Source organism: Pimephales promelas, chromosome 14 (assembly GCF_988280905.1).
Source record: "Pimephales promelas chromosome 14, fPimPro1.hap1.1, whole genome shotgun sequence".
Classification (NCBI taxonomy): Eukaryota; Metazoa; Chordata; class Actinopteri; order Cypriniformes; family Leuciscidae; genus Pimephales; species Pimephales promelas.
Window position 1 is genome coordinate 14,694,828 of NC_142782.1, and position 17,031 is coordinate 14,711,858.

At 34.5% G+C, this 17,031-nt stretch overlaps 2 protein-coding genes across 3 annotated transcripts in view; one reads left to right on the forward strand and one right to left on the reverse strand.

Moving 5' to 3' along the window:
* Positions 1-7,683: 7,683 nt before the first annotated feature.
* LOC120473565 (serine/threonine-protein kinase pim-2-like) lies at positions 7,684-10,253 on the reverse strand. Its single transcript, XM_089119466.1, has 6 exons — positions 9,986-10,253; positions 9,346-9,534; positions 8,767-8,861; positions 8,585-8,635; positions 8,007-8,388; positions 7,684-7,901 (listed from the first exon to the last, which is right to left on the reverse strand). The coding sequence occupies exons 1-6, from the start codon at positions 10,113-10,115 to the stop codon at positions 7,714-7,716; spliced, it is 1,035 nt and encodes a 344-aa protein (XP_088975592.1). The 5' UTR covers positions 10,116-10,253; the 3' UTR covers positions 7,684-7,713.
* A 297-nt stretch (positions 10,254-10,550) lies between these two features.
* npc1l1 (NPC1-like 1) overlaps positions 10,551-17,031 on the forward strand; it is a 28,606-nt gene continuing 22,125 nt past the window's right edge. Inside the window, exon 1 of one of the 2 annotated variants that reach the window (XM_089119464.1) lies at positions 10,551-10,568. The gene's annotated coding sequence lies outside the window, so the exon portion shown is untranslated. Of the gene's footprint in view, positions 10,569-12,196; positions 12,318-17,031 lie in introns of those variants that run through there. The other variant, XM_089119463.1, reaches the window with a different exon arrangement.

The window sequence follows — 17,031 nt, forward strand, 5'->3', positions numbered from 1 at the left end:
GAATTTATAGTTTACCCACCTCTTTTTTTACCACTACACCTCTGACCATAGTGTACATTAATTTACCACGTTCTAGCATGATTTATCATTATTTACAGTGATTGGGGCTTGGATGATTGGATTTTAATGTGATTCTAGGAATATAGTATAGCTATTTACCACGTTAATAGCAATTATGTGAAGATTCAGAACAACTGAAGTGATAAACTTTGACAAAAAAAATGATTGTGATCAATATTTGACTAAATGTGATTGCAAATGTTAAAATAGATCATTAATAAAGTCATAATATTAATTATAGTTGAGTAGTGAGACACTTACTATTTTGAACAGCAGAGGGCAGTAAAACACCACTTATTGGCTTAATAGACCATCATTTTGATATCATTTCACCTTTTTTAACTGTTATTTAGGCATATTTTGTCAGATCTGTCTGAAAATGTTCATGATTATTTAATGTCACGTGTTCTGACTTGTTTATTGAAGAGATCAACGCTTTCAGGGACACTGAAAGTGTAGTAATAGATGGCTTCAACACACTAAATGTTGAAGCCATCCTATTATAGTCATCCACATGACGTAGTTCAACTTTTTGTTATAATTATTGATCTAGAGAGTCCAGAGAATTGTACTGCACTGGTTTTAACATTATGATATGATCAGAGATGGAAAACACCATTTACAGCCAATACTGGCAATTTACCATTGGAAATACATGGTTTTAAAGCTTTTTAACAGTTATAGCGCCACCTATGGTCCGATCTCCATGAAACTGTGCATGCTTCTTCAGCATGTTATGACACATATGCTCATCAATTTTTGTAAAGTTCTGAGTTTTTCTTTAGGATTTACAGGCTTTTGGGGGCTTTTTGTCACGCCCTTTTGTAAATGACCCTGTTATAGCAAGACAAATGACAAAGTTGAACTTTTTTTGGATAATTATTGATCAAGAGAGTCCAAAGAATTATCCTAGACTAGTCTGGTTCCGATCGGGCAAAAAACCAGGGACTAGTTCGCAAAAGTAGGTTTTTAACATATTCGTGAATATTTAACGAACGAATTGATTGACAGCAATGGTTCTTGAGGCAAAGTTGTTCATCATGAGGAGATCTATCAATTGATATACATTTTGTGGGGGTGTTTGCAACACCACGTGATTACAGAGCAATAAAACTCGTTAGCGCCAACTAGTGGCCGATTTCTTTCAAAATTCTTACAGACCTCTAGGGCCATGAGTCGAACATTCCCAACGAGTTTCGTTCCGATCGGCCTTCGTTAACCTTGTTTCATAGATGCTCAAACTTCATTGGCCGATGGCGGCCATGTTTTTTTGAGATACACCAATGTCCTTATAGACTTACATGAGGCCTTGGACCAAGACACTGCATACCAATTTTCAAGTCAATCGGACTGACGGTCAGGTGTTTATCTGTTTTTTTCATTTTATAGCGCCACCTAGTGTTCAATCGTCGCGATTTTTTTACTGTCACCTCAAATTGAACTCTTACACATGTGTACCGAGTTTGGTGAAGATATCTCATTTACTTCTCGAGCTATAGCCATTTTAGTAAAATAGGCTCCTCCCACAACGTTTATTTTGCTTCCCCTAGCGACCGGAACGAGAAATTTCAACATTTTTTTGATAATTATTGATCTTCAGACTCCAGAGAACATTTCTGCACTGGTTTGGTTCCGATCGGGCAAAAAACCAGGGACTAGTTCGCAAAAGTAGTTTTTCGACAAAATTCAAAATGGCGGAAAATCTATCATGACGGAAATGAAATCGGAGATATACGTTTTTTTCGTCAGGTGACCAGCTTTCCAACGATATAAGACACTTGAGTGTACGACTTACGGTCTAGGAGTTATGAGCAGTTTCGCGCAATTGGTCGCTATAGCGCCACCTATGGGCCAATCGGGCTCATAATTTGATAACCTCTCCTCGATTTTTGTACTACCATCTGACAAAGTTTCAGAACTGCAGCACTTACGGTTTGGTCTGCACGATGCGTTTTACGGCAGAATAATAATAATAATAATAATAATAATAATAATAATAATAAAAATCAATACAATTACAATAGGGTTTCAGCACTTCGTGCTTGAACCCCTAATTAATTGGATTCTCAAGGACAGGACAGGTAATCATTCACAAGTATATAGACAAGATACTGTACATTTGAAGATTATATTATATATTTTTTTCTAAAATACTTCAAAATTACAAGCAAGTAAGTTTCTTGAAATGCTCAGCTTCTTTTATACTGATGCTGAAAGTTATCTCTCCTTTAAAAAAAAAAAAAAAATAGGCACTTCTATTTCATATTATCCCCACTCATATTTTGTTTTTATGTAATCACTGCAAAACATCTTTGTATTTAAGAGTGTTAGTAAATTCTAAGCATAATTCAGCACATTGTGAGTTTGCAGTCCAAGACTCTGAATTACTCAGGTACAGAGACACAGAAGGTCAAAATCATTGGCAAGCTTTTAAAATAGTTTAAGAAAAATGCATGTGGTTGTGTCTAATCTGCTTAGAAACACAATGATTGAAAGCCACCAGTCTGGTGGCAATAGTCCAGTTCAAATCCAGGCGTGTTTTTCACTTGCTTCAGAAGTGTGCAGACATTTTTGTAGATTTTTTTAAATGTTTTGTTGAGCACTATTGTAACTGAAATTTTGATGTGCTCGATGGAACGAGTGTACTATTTATATTCACTCTATTATATGTTTCTCAGTTTCAAACCCCTTCCCTTGTCTCCAGTGTTAAATGTGTGAAATTTAACAATATCTTAATCAAGAATCATTGGTTTTGATTCTGCACAATTATGCCTCTCCTTTAACTTTATTTAGATCCAGTAATTATACAAAAATATTTTTATTGTCATTATAGTCTATTTATTGGTCACACAGCCCATTTGTGTGCATAGAAAAATTTGGATATTTAGACATTGTAGAATGTCTAGGCCTTAGTTATTAAGTGCCAAAAGATAGCAAAGCATATCTATTAAAATATTTAAGTTATTTGAAAGGTGTCAGCTGCCTAGCTCTCACTGAGGTTATCAATCTGTTTTTTTTTTTTAAGATTCTGTTTTTTTTTCAGTACTGTGGCAGAATAACACTATATGAAGAGTTCAGATGCAAAAGCCTCTAAATGCCATTTGAAATTTTCTTCTTTAATGATGATTTTTATCAAACTTGTATATTTAAGTTCAGTAATTTCACTTAAATAACAATTAATAGGTAATTATCATTGCCATTTAAGTGAAATCACTGAACTTAAATATACAAGCTTGATAAAAATTATCATTCTAGAAGAACATTTCAAATGGCACTTAGAGGCTTTTGCATCTGAACTCTTCATATGCAATTGTGCCAATTTGCTTACATACCTGTAAATGCAACATGTATTAATTTAACATACATTTATCACATATATGTAATTAAATTGTATTATATAATGGATACATTATTAAACAAATAAACAGTAATATTATGTAACTATTTTCTGTTTAGATATGTAAGCAGCAAATGTAAGATATTGCATTAGTTGTTTCGCTACCACTTTACAATGAGGTCCCATTAATTAATATTAGTTGATGCATTAACTTCAATGAACAATTTTGTTACAGAATGTAATAATCCTTATTAAAAGTTATTTTAAGGAAATAGAAATGTTCATTTTGAGTTGAACTAATCCTTTAAGTTACCACAGAGATCACCTAACCTAACCACTGCAAACCGGAAATGCTTATACCCGTTTTCCGGTTTCCACTCGGCATAATCCCTATACTCCACAGCGGTTTGCATCCCGCGCTGTCTAAAATAGTCAGAATATAAACACTTATTATAGGTGTATTGTAGTGATTTTGGATAAGGCAAAAACACACTTTGGAAGATGGATTCATGATGTACTTGCTCTTTACATTTATGATTTTAAACAAAAAGTTACATAGTGTACCTTTAAGGAAAAAGTTTGACTTTTTGTAGCTTATATTTTTAGACAAACAATATACGTAATACATGTACTTACACAGGAGTAACTTTTTAGACTCCATCTGGTTGAATGATTTTTTTTTTCCCATTCATGCCCTTCCAGTTGATCCTCCTCGCAACATGCGGGGAAGGATGTTCCATGTGACACGTTTGGTGTCATGGCCCTCAATAGAGTGCCAAAGTTATGACGTCACTTTGTAGGACAACTCGGAAGCTAGCGGCGCATGGGTTCCCTCGATCGGAAACCTATGCATTTTCCACATAGACTTCTGACTTTAAAGAAAATTTCAAAAAATGTATACATTTTGAAGCCTATATAGTTTAAAAAACACAAGCAGACACAATAAAGTTGAAAAAACACAAGCAGGTTATAACTGGTGTGTTTTATGTCTTAGATTAAAACATGAAAATATTTACAGGCTTTATTAACCACAGACCTTATTTCAGGCGATTTACGTAGCATAAACCCAAAAACCCAGATACTTTAGACGAGCGAGGGAACCGGAAGTGCTAAAATGCTAACTTTTGTGTTGTTGTGAACTTTCTCTTCTAAAGTGTAGGAACTCAGAAGCGAAGACCAGGAGACTTGGTTGTCTCTTCAGCAAGATTCTTTATTGAGAAACACGAGCTGTTGGTAGCTGCAGTCCTCATCAAGTCAAGTCTAACTAAGGGAACTTTACATTGGAGTTTGAACTTATAAACACAAGGTGATGGTATCAATTTAACTTGCAATACAAAGATCAGGACAGGTTTGTGACATTTACCTTAGTTAAAATAATTCACACTACTACACTTCTTTGGTATGGGAAATCTAGATTTTAATACATTTGTAACAGTGTGTTTGTACACCCTTTGGCTTAACTTTAGGATCCAGAGTATGTGAGCAGATAGGAGCGAGCGGGGTTATAACTTTTAAGTTTGAGCGATTTTTTTTTATTCTCCCACCTCCACCCCTCTTAGGAGGACAACTTTATTTATTTATTATTTATTTATTTATTTAATTAATATTATTATTATGAATTAAATTATACAGAAACTGTGATACTGTGAACTGTGACTTTTTTTAGGTACATACACAATATGTTATAACTTTTAAGTTTGAGCCAATTTTTATTTTATTTTATCATATTATTATTTTTTTATTCTCCCACCTCCACCCCCCCTCTTCGGAGGACAACTTTATTTATTTATTTATTTTTTAAATTATACATAAACTGTGATATCTTTTTTTAAGGTACGTACACAATATGTTATAACTTTTAAGTTTTAGCCAATTTTTATTTTATTTATTTTTATTTATTTTATTTTTTTTATTCTCCCATCTCCACCCCCCCTCTTCGGAGGACAACTTTATTTATTCATTTATTTATTTAATTAATATTATTATTATTAATGAAATTATACAGAAACTGTGATATCTTTTTCTAGGGACATACACAATATGTTATAACTTTTAAGTTTGAGCCAATTTTTATTTTATTTATTTTAATTTTAATTTTTTTTATTCTCCCACCGCCACCCCCCCCCCCCTTCTTCGGAGGACAACTTTATTTATTTATTTAATTAATATTATTATTATTAATGAAATTATACAGAAACTGTGATATCTTTTTTTAGGTACATACACAATATGTTATAACTTTTAAGTTTGAGCCAATTTTTATTTTATTTTATTATATTATTATTTTTTTATTCTCCCACCTCCACCCCCCCTCTTCGGAGGACAACTTTATTTATTTATTTATTTATTTATTTTTTAAATTATACATAAACTGTGATATCTTTTTTTAGGTACATACACAATATGTTATAACTTTTCAGTTTTAGCCAATTTTTATTTTATTTATTTTTATTTATTTATTTATTTTTTATTCTCCCACCTCCACCCCCCCTCTTCGGAGGACAACTTTATTTATTCATTTATTTATTTAATTAATATTATTATTATTAATGAAATTATACAGAAACTGTGATATCTTTTTTTAGGTACATACACAATATGTTATAACTTTTAAGTTTGAGCCAATTTTTATTTTATTTATTTTATTTTAATTTTTTTTATTCTCCCACCTCCACCCCCCCTCTTCGGAGGACAACTTTATTTATTTATTTAATTAATATTATTATTATTAATGAAATTATACAGAAACTGTGATATCTTTTTTTAGGTACATACGCAATATGTTATCTTCAGATTACATTCAGACTATGAAGTTTGAGCCAATTTAAATTGTTATCCACGTGCTCTCCGCGCAAAAGTTCAGTTAGATATAAGTCTGGTGGCCTAATAGTTCATTTACTTTAATATAATTTAACACTTATATAACATTTATATAATTAGGCCCATTGATTCATTTAATTTTACAGCTTTTTTGTGTACAATTGATATAGGCCTATAAGCCAATTTAAATTTTAATAGTGTGCGCTACGCAAAAGTTCAGTTAGGCTTATCAAACTCTGACCTAATAATTAATTACTTTTAAACATTTATGTATGTTTTTTTTTTTTTACATTTTTGTGTATATAATTTTTGGTTATATTATTACAGCCATTTATTCATTTAATTTTACAGCAGTTTAAGCCAATTTAAATTTTTATCGTGCGCGTTGAGCAAAAGTTCAGCTATCAAAATTCTGGCCTATAGTTAATTTACTTTTATTACTTTTATTTACGTATATTTTTGTTTCATATAATTTTTATTCATATTATTAGGCCCATTTATTCATTTAATTTTACAGGACTTTTTGTGTAGGCTACATTCCTGTTCTTACGTAGGCTAGTCCTAATTTGTAATTTGAAATGAAACATTTAAACATTTGCGGCCTGGTGTGGCTTTGAGCTGCGGAGCGGAGGGGTGAACAGTTCCGTGAGCGCTCACCGCTCCACTCCGCTCATCCCAAATTTTCCTTGATTGAAGTACTGTCCGCAAGATCCCTCGTGTTGCCAGGCTCTGAGCTCTCTGGTGTGGCGGCGTGAGTTCCCTGGCGAGTTGGATTTCGAGCTTCGGGTCACGTCACGAGCTCAAGCCCTCCACCAAGGACAGCAAGTTTGTCATTTCCTATCCAATACAAACATTGTAAGAACATGTCAACACATAAAAGTTTTTACAGCACAATTGAATTCTGTTTGCATTATTTTCCTGTTTAATATCATGAAGCTGCATGAAACAATCTGTACTGTATAAAGCGCTAATGAAAGAAGGTGACTAGACTATGACAACAACATTCAAATAAACTCTGTTCACTCCACAAATGTGAAAATAGATAAATGATAACAACAAATGATAATAATCCTACTCTGTCTGACTGTTATACTTCCTCACACCTGAAATCTCCTGAACTTGTTCAATCTACAAGAAGATCATTTTCTAATCCATTGATGCTGTAAGATCTGCTTTAACGTCGGCCGTTTAGCTGGATCCTTTGTAAGGCACTTGCTAATCAGATCACGGCATTCTGTACCAATATTAATAAGAAGAGAGCTGGTTAGTCATGATGATCATGTAAGGTAACATGTTCTTTATCTTTACTTTAAAGGTGAAGTATGCAGTTTCTGCATCAAAAGGAGCATATTTTCAAAAGACCTTGCATGCTTCACGCCTTCTTCCAACTCAAACATCACAAAGGCAAAGAAATCTTACATAGAGTACTTCACCTTTAACTGTTTCTTACAGAGCCTTTGCTTTATGTGTGTGCTTATCAAAGATTTCAATATTATTCACTCACCTTTGGATAAGTTGGAGTTCACAAATATAACTTTGCCTCGTATGATTTCCATTTTATTGTCAAAAGGAGGATAATCGTTCGTCATCTCGTATAACAATACTCCTAGAGCCCAGACATTAGTTGGGACGGCGTGGAATCTCGTGTCAGTGAAGACTTCAGGTGGGCGGTAGGTATGTATTCCTGTAAGAAAGACATTTGCGAGTTGTTGAGCTTTTTTGTTTTTCCAAAATGTCAAATAATCAGTAGGTCACTACATTCAGGTTTCCACACTGCCAAAATGCTCACCAAGGTACACTCCGCTCTCGTAGCCGTCGCTACTAAGAAGCTGACCGCAGCCAAAGTCAATCAGCTTGAGCTCTAGTGTGTTTTTCTTTATCAGGAAGTTTCCGGCATGAACGTCGTTGTGAAAAACACCACGTTCGATGCAGTGTTGTACTGCCAGCACAGCCTGTCTAATGATGACCCGTGCCGTTGGTTCATCCAGTTCAGGGTTACGGTTGATAAAGGCCAGCAAGCTCTCGCAAGGTTCGGGGTACTCCATGACGAGAGTGAATTTTCGAGGGTGTTCAAACCACTCGTGCAGCTGTATGACGTAGGGGCTTCTGGGTTCTTGCCTCATCATTAGAAGCAGCGCCACTTCTGTTACGAGAGGTTCGGGATGCCCAGGCTAGAGAAAAGTAGCAGAGAGAAGATTAGCTGGGTACAAATCTCATTTTTTATGTAGATACAGAGCCTTTTCAGCTTAAAGTTATTTGGTGCTTCTAGGTTTATTTGTCTGTAACATGTACAGCGAATGCTTCCTACAGGTGTATTGACTACAGTAATCAGCACTTAAACAACTAAATACACATTCAACAACTTACTATAGCAAGATAACGATTGTTGTCAATCTTGCTGATCTGCTTGATGGCAACCTGCAAAAAAACAAACAAAAAATGTTTCATTAACAGTAACAGTATTCAGGCAGGCACCTGACCTTGCACTAGGTATCAAACCATCTGTAAATTGTTTAGCAAAAATGTTTGTACAGTTTGGTAATATTTACCTTTTTGCCATCAAATCTCCGTATCCCCTCGTACACCCTGCCAAATCCCCCGCAACCAATCATCTTTCCTACCTTGAAGAGAGAAGCAAAGGACTCTGAAAAACAGAAACAATATTATAAATACATAAGCTTGCAAGATCCTTTGAAAATATGAATGAAAGGTTACACATTATTTTAAGGTGACATACTCACATTTTACTGACTCAGATAAATACAGGGTAATATTAACTGACTACATGTACGTATATAGAGTTAAGGTTAGGATTAGTTACTTGTAAGAATGCATCATTTACTGTTGTTACTATAGTAAGTAGATGATGTACTAACGTTTAACTACGTCACCTTAAAATAAAGTGTTACCGGTAGCACTTTATTTCACAGTCCTGTTCCCCATGTACTTATTAAAGTTATTACAATAACTGGGTAATAACTAGGTACGCACCTTCACCTAAACCTAATCTTAACCCCTGTAGTTACCTTTTATGACATTAATATGGGGATGAGATATTTTTAGAGGAAAACAAGACGACAATACTGTTTAAAATCATCATGATCTAGAAATAATGACTGTGAATTTACCATTATTGTGCTTGACGGCTGAGTGATCTGGGTCAGGCTCTGGGTCCAGATCTGGTGGAGGGACGAAAGGCTCCACAACAGTCATGGCACTACAGTGACAACCGCAGCCGAAATGACGTTTCAGAGCCTTCCACACGCTCCTGAAGAAACCAGAAAGTCCTTTCTTCTCCCTATATTTTGTAGGTTTTGCTGAAATGTAGAAAAACAATTGAAAAGACAACTATTAGAAACATCTCTGACCTCAAATTAAACAATGAAAAAATTACACACATTACTGTTCGATTTTTATCTGTAATGTTACAAATCCAAGTAATGCAAATATTATATGACAGCCTTGCTTCTGCCTAATGCCTGCATAAATGTCCCAAAGTCTTATTTCACAATATTTAGTATTGAGTATTAAAAAAAAAAAATTCTTGCAAATGCAAATGTTGAGGGAACATTCTGTTTTATAATTTTGCAAACATTATGAAATTGTATTTATTTTTATTTTTTTTTACAAAAAGAACATTTTAGCTAAATTATGCTGAGCAACGGTAAATATGACTAGAGATTAACCTGTTAAAAACTTGAAGCAGTCTTATGCATGAAATAGCAAAATCAGTACACTTTACACCCCTCACTCCTATTTCAATCTCACCTGCTGAGCTCTTGTTCGCAGGAGACGCCTCCACGGCACCCTGAGCTGGCAGGCCAATGGAAGCCACTGTTGGCTCCACAGGAACCTGACCTGGCAGCGGAGAACACATCATCTCGAGGCTGTCGGACATGGACGATCTCCAGTGGCCACAACTGTCCTGCTCACTTGGGCCGTCCGATCCGTGGCCACTCCACCTCCACTCAACGATGTACGACCCGCTGCTGCTAAGACTCAACTTTTCGACTCTCCGACTGGGTCTGAAGTGGCCTGACACTGGAATATTTCAAACATCAAAAACAGTTGTTGTTTTTTAAATAATATAAATAATCAATGTCAGTGGTCACTTGTTATAAGTATATTGTTATAATAGAAGTGGACGCACATCCACCATCTGGGCTCTGCTGGCTGCCGCTCTGCCTCTTCCAGTGATGCTGACCTGTTAACACAGAACCAGAAAACTCAGAAGACAGAGGAGCTAAACTGTCAGAACTGGGTGTCCAAACCTCCAGATCAGCCGTCTGAGTGGATGCAGCTCTCCCGGGTCTGGAGGGACCTGAGGCTGGAATATTTCAGACATCACATAGTTAGTAATGTTTTGATATTAATCAATGTTCAATGTCAGCAGTCAGTTACAAATTGCTACTGTATAGTTACTCAAAATTAAAAGGTTTATTTTACGTACAACAAGGAATCAAATACACGTGATCACTGTGAAATTTGGCGGATCAAATAAGTTATCTCGCATAAGTTTCTGCACATTAATTTAGTCCATCATCATCATCATCAGCAGCAGCAGCAGCATACCATAACATACCATCAACAAATGAAAAGTAGAGCACTCACCTCGTCTTTCACTGGCCATCAACGTCCTCTTAACCTGCAATAGAAACAAGAAGTTAATTTCAAAATACAATACAAAAAAATAACACAGTACAACCCCCCTCAGAAATACTACCAAAATAAATCAAATAAATAAATAGAAATGATAAAAATAAAAATAAAAAAATAAAACAAAAACAACAAAAATTAAATACAAAATTAAATAAAACAACAAACTCCTAGTTTAACTCCCAGATAATAACAATTAGATTGAAGCCTCCAAAAAATTACGATAAATGTAAAGAAAAGAGGGAAAAAGGGAAAGGATCCTCCGATATACTCCTCCTAGAATATGATGATCAGTTTTTTCGCTGAAATTCTCCAAATAGCTTGCGCAGAAAATACTCGGCCAAACTCTCTGAATTCGCCTCGTCTCTCGAGCAGCAACAGATTGCGATGTTTGAATGTAAACAAACAATTTCAAAACCCAACACGCGTCGTTATAGCAACTAAAATTCGAATCATCACGCATATAAGACCTGAAGTCGTCATCAATACATTGCAAAACATCCCGATGTACGAGCGAAAATTTAATCAAATCAAATAAAACTATCCGGACATAAATAATCCTCTGGGCTTCTTTGTAAATGGGTAGACTTGGGTAACACTATATACTTATTTATTTATTTATAAAAAAATAAAAAAAACAATATGCAACATTTCGCATCAAAATACAATGCCAGCCTACTAAAAATGTTCAACTAGAAGAGCGCAATCTAGTGGCTCTAAAAATAGTTATGTGTGCAATGTCCTGTACCAGCCTGTAGGCTGCCTATTAACTTCATATAAATACATAGAAAGGCTTTTTGATTCCTTTTGTTGTTTTAGACATGATTTCTCAATCTTATTCAGTTTTTTTTTATTTAGACATAGATTTAGATATTCTAAAAGACTACTTTATTTTTTTCAACAACTTTTTTAGTTACATATCAGGATTTGCATTATGATTACAATCAATGAAACTGCATTTGAGAGTGATTTTTTTTTTCATTTATTGATTTTATTTTGCACATTCTACAATTTTTTTTGTTGCAGTCTTACCAATTACTCTCTCTCTCTCTCTCTCTCTCTCTCTCTCTCTCTCTCTCTCTCTCTCTCTCTCTCTCTCTCTCTCTCTCTCTCTCTCTCTCTCTGGGCGGATGAGTGCGTGTGTGAGAGACACGTGTGGGAGAGCGTGTTGGTTTGTTTCAAACTGATTTATTGTTCTTTTTTTTTTCTTTTTCTTTTTCTTTATTGATTGATTGATTTATTTTTTTTCTGGGAGGGTTTTTCATTTTTCCTTTTTTCTTTTTTTCTTTTGGGGGGTTTGAGATCGGTTAGGGTTTTTTGCGGCCTATTTGGCGTCTGAATGGCGTCTCCCATGGGGGGAACCAGTGCGGTTTCCCTCCGGAATGGGTTTATGTGTGTACCGGAGCAGACTGCTTCGATTGAGGACGTATTGATTGTAGATCAGGTAGGTCATGAAAATATAAATTCGGCTTCGCGTATGAACAAAGCTTTTGTGTTTTTTTTTGAAGACAGAACAGCTTGTTAATCAAATAATTGAGAATGGACTTTGGGTGAAGGGGATGTTTGTGGCGGCAACTCCGTTATATGCACCGGCTATAAAAGTGATCGTTTCAAACGTCCCTCCGTTTATTAAAAATGAAGCGATCATTAAAGAATTATCTCGTTTTGGGAAATTGGTTAGTCCAGTTAAGATGGTACCTTTGGGATGCAAAAATCCAGCTTTAAAGCATGTTCTTTCATTTAGACGGCAAGTTCACATGTTTTTAAATTCGCAGGATAAAACTAGTTGTGTCGTTTAGAGTGAATGATGGAGATAGTTCCTATGTGTTATATGCGAGCACTGAAAGTTTACGGTGTTTTGAGTGTAGTGACATCGGCCATAAAAGATTCTCGTGTATGGCAAGCCGTTTTAGCTTAAATTGTACCCAGCCTTACTCGTCATTATTGCATTTTTACCAGTAAGAATTCAATTAGAGAACTTTACAATTTAATTCCTACTAGTAGCAATTACAATTATAGAGCTCTCTAATTAAATTCGTACTAATAACAATTACAATTAGAGAGCTCTCTAATTCGATTTTTACTAGTAAGAATATAATTGCAGAGCTCTTTAATTGAATTGCCGAGCTCTGCAATTGCATTCTTACTAGTAAGAATTACATTACAGAGTTATCTAAATCAGTATTTACTAGTTAAGAGAGCTCTTTAATGCAATTATTACTAGTAAAAACTGATTTAGAGAGCTCTACAATTCAATTCTTAAGTAAGAATGCAATTGCAGAGCTCTGGAATTCAATTCGAGAGCTCTTTAATGCAATTGTTACTAGTAACAATTCAATTAGAGAGCTCTACAATTCAATTCTTACTAGTAGCAATTACAATTAGAGAGCTCTCTAACTCAATTCGTACTAGTGAAAATACAATTTCAGAGCTCTCTAATTGAAGTATTACTAGTAACAAATACAACTGCAGAGCTCTCCAATTCAATTCTTACTAGTAACAATTACAATTAGAGAGCTCAATAAATGAATTTTTACTAGTCATATGTCTCCATTGACTTCATTTTTAATTACAGAGCTCTCAAATTGAATTGTTACTAGTAAGAATTACAATTAGAGAGCTCTACAATTGAATTGTTACTAGTAAGAATTACAATTAGAGAGCTCTCTAATTCAATTATTACTAGTAAGAATTACAATTAGAGAGCGCTCTAATCCAATTATGACTAGTGAAAATTGCAATTAGAGAGCTCTCTAATTAAATTCTTACTAGTAACAATTCAATTTGAGAGCTCTCTAATTGAATTCCTACTAGTAAGAATTACAATTAGAGAGCTCTTAAATTAAACTAAAGAGCTCTTCAATTGCATTCTTACTAGTAGCAATTCATTTAGAGAGCTCTCTAATGCAATTGTTACTAGTAAGAATGCAATTACAGAGCTCTCGAATTCAATTCTTACTAGTAACAACTCAATTGCAGAGCTCTTTAATTCAATTAGAGAGCTCTCGAATTGAATTGTTACTAGTAAGAATGCAATTACAGAGCTCTCGAATTCAATTCTTACTAGTAACAATTCCAATTAGAGAGCTCTCTATTTCAATTCTTACTAGTAACAATTATAATTAGAGAGCTCTCTAATTCAGTTTTTACTAGTAAGAATGCAATTACAGAGCTCTTTAATTCAATTACAGAGCTCTGCAATTATACATATCTTTAACTCGTTTTTTTACTAGTAAAAATTAAATTAGAGAGCTCTGCAATTGCATTCTTACTAGTAAAAACTAAATTAGAGAGCTCTATAATTATAATTGTTACTAGTAATAATTGGATTAGAGAGCTCTCTAATTGTAATTCTTACTAGTAACAATTCAATTGTTGAGCTCTCTAATTAAAAATGAATGGAAGTCAATGGAGACATATGACTAGTAAAAATTAATTTGTAGAGCTCTCTAATTGTAATTGTTACTAGTAAGAATTGAATTAGAGAGCTCTGTAAAACATAAAAATAGACCAGAGGAGACTCGGGATGCCGAAAATGAACCTACAATTGAGAGTGAGGTCGATCAGAATCAAACAGCAATGGAGAGTCAAGCTGATCAAGATCAGGAACCAGGGAACGTTTCAGAAGGTAGAGTCGTGGATACAAGAGATGAGGTGAGTGCAAATTCTAGTAATTTTGCTGAGGTTTTGCCAAAAGAGCAGCCGGGTTGTAGTAACGTTAGTAACGTCTACGGTAGTAACGTCTACGGTTCAAGATGTGGTTTCTGTAGAGTTATCAATGAGTCAGGATGATGATGGATATAAGGATGATGATGATTGTTGTTCTGATATATCTGATTGTCCGAAAGTAGGTGATGGCTTGTATACTGTGGAAGAGATTAATGAGTTTCTGGATGAAACTAAAGGTAGATTGTTGGTGATTATTTCCCGGATGCTGATAAGTTCGTTGCTTCAGTTGTGTGCGGGCACGGAAAACGAATAATCACTCTGTCTTGTCGCAACAGAAACGCTTTCGGTTGAAAAAATACATAGCTGCGATAAGGCAAAGGAAACGAGTAGGGAAGGGAATTGGGGGAAATATTAAATAATAGTAATGGTTGGCTGTCTGTCTTTTTGTTTTTCTTTTCTTTTCTGTCTCTCCCTATTTTCTTGTTTCATGGAGCCTTTGCGAATAGCTTCTTTAAACGTAAACGGCTTTAGGGATGAAAGAAAACAGGCATTGCTGTCAGAATGTTTAAAAATAAAAAATATTGGAGTTACTTTTCTTCAAGAAACCCATACGTGATAAAAATAACGAAATAGAATGGGGCCTATGGTGGGAAGGAAAGTACAGTATATTCTCAGTCATGGCTCTAATGTTAGTTCGGGTGTAGCTATAGTTTTTTAGTCCAAGCTGTAAGGTTAACATTATATCTGAACATGAGGTAGAACCAGGCCGGTTACTATTTGTAAAAGCTAAGTTTGATAATTACAATGTGATTTTAAGATTTTTTTTTCCAGTGCATTTTTTTATGTTCATATAAAAAAAAACACAAAACATTACAACAATAATAATAAAATGCAATGTTGACGGGCATTATTTGGAAATGACAACATCCCATGGTGCAATGCAAAGATAGCCTACTGCCGTCAAAGCCATCAGTATCTTCAGTTGCTGCCTTATGTGAGCAGCGGCAAGATGAGCAACGAGTCTGCCAAAGACGCCTACATCTTGGGTGCGCTTAACGTAAGTTAAAACATACCAAAAATTAATTTCAAAATTAACTATCCCTTTAAGACGTTAAGTCGTTAAGACGACTGCTCTAAACAATTCCCAATCTAGCTAAGTCTGTAGGCCTAACTGTTGATTATTAACTGGGGTGATATTAAATTATGAATATCAAAACTGATATGTCGGGACAAAATCTCGACTTGCTTCCTCGGTCTTGACTCGGACTCGATTGTATTCGAAAACCAACAAACTCGGTCTCGACTCGGACTTGGCATAGGCGGTCTCGTCCCTACGTGGAGGCATAAAGGCATGTCTATATGCTGATTTCATGCAGATGCCTTATTAAAATGGCTCCGGTGGGAAGAAAACCGGAAGTGTCGCCTTTAATCAAAGGAGAGTTGCGAATGGTGTATTGTTATGTTTAATGAGGATTAGTTATTCTAAAAATGTACATACATTTCTTTCATACTAGACAATATACAGTGACATTAATTTAGAAATATATATATTTTTTATATATAATTCAGAACGTAAAAAAGAAGCAGGAACGAACTATATACATATCCTATATTGGATATTAACGTCCAATAATATAAATCGCGGATCCAATAATATGAGCCTCGCTTTTGATTTCAAAATGGCGGTTGCTTGAAATCAGCGTATGGTTATATGAACGCCACAGACGTACCGGCGTCTACACTTCCGTGCTTCAGAGTTCCGTCTTTATTATTATTATTTTTTTTTTTTGAAAATCGATTTTTGGACATTTGTGAATCGATTCAGAATCGTCCACGTCCGCATTGTACGGAAACGTATTGCATTCACTTGTTATTGCATTCACTTGTTTTTCTGAATTAATGAGTTTATTATCTCAGAATTACGAGATTATTTTTCATGGAAAAAAATTGCTCTGTTTTTCTGAATTAACAAGTTAATTATCTCAGATTTACAAGATCTATTTTCATGGAAAAAAATTTGCTCTGTTTTTCTGAATTAACGAGTTAATTATCTCAGAATTACGAGATCATTTTTCATGGAAAAAGTTTTTACTCTGTTTTTCTGAATTAACAAGTTAATTATCTCAGTATAACGAGATCATTTTTCATGGAAAAAAATTTGCTCTGTTTTTCTGAATTGACGAATGAATTCTCAGAATTACGAGATAATTTTTCATGGAAAAAAATTTCCTCCGTTTTTCTGAATTGACGAATTAATTATCTCAGAATTACGAGATAATTTTTCATGGAAAAAAAATTTCCTCAGTTTTTCTGAATTGACGAATTAATTATCTCAGAATTACGAGAATTTTTCATGGAAAAAAATTTTCCTCTGTTTTTCTGAATTAACGAGTTAATTATCTCAGAATTACGAGATTATTTTTCATTGAAAAAAATGTATTCTGTTTTCTGAATTGACAAGTTAATTATCTCAGAATTACGAGATCATA

Coding starts and splice junctions, on each gene's coding strand:
- LOC120473565 (XM_089119466.1), bottom strand. CDS start 10,115: ATGTCCGACAGCCTCGAGATGATGTGTTCTCCGCTGCCAGGTCAGGTT. Junction 9,535..9,985: donor TGCGAACAAGAGCTCAGCAG/GTGAGATTGAAA, acceptor TCTACATTTCAG/CAAAACCTACAAAATATAGG. Junction 8,862..9,345: donor AGCCGTCAAGCACAATAATG/GTAAATTCACAG, acceptor TCTGTTTTTCAG/AGTCCTTTGCTTCTCTCTTC.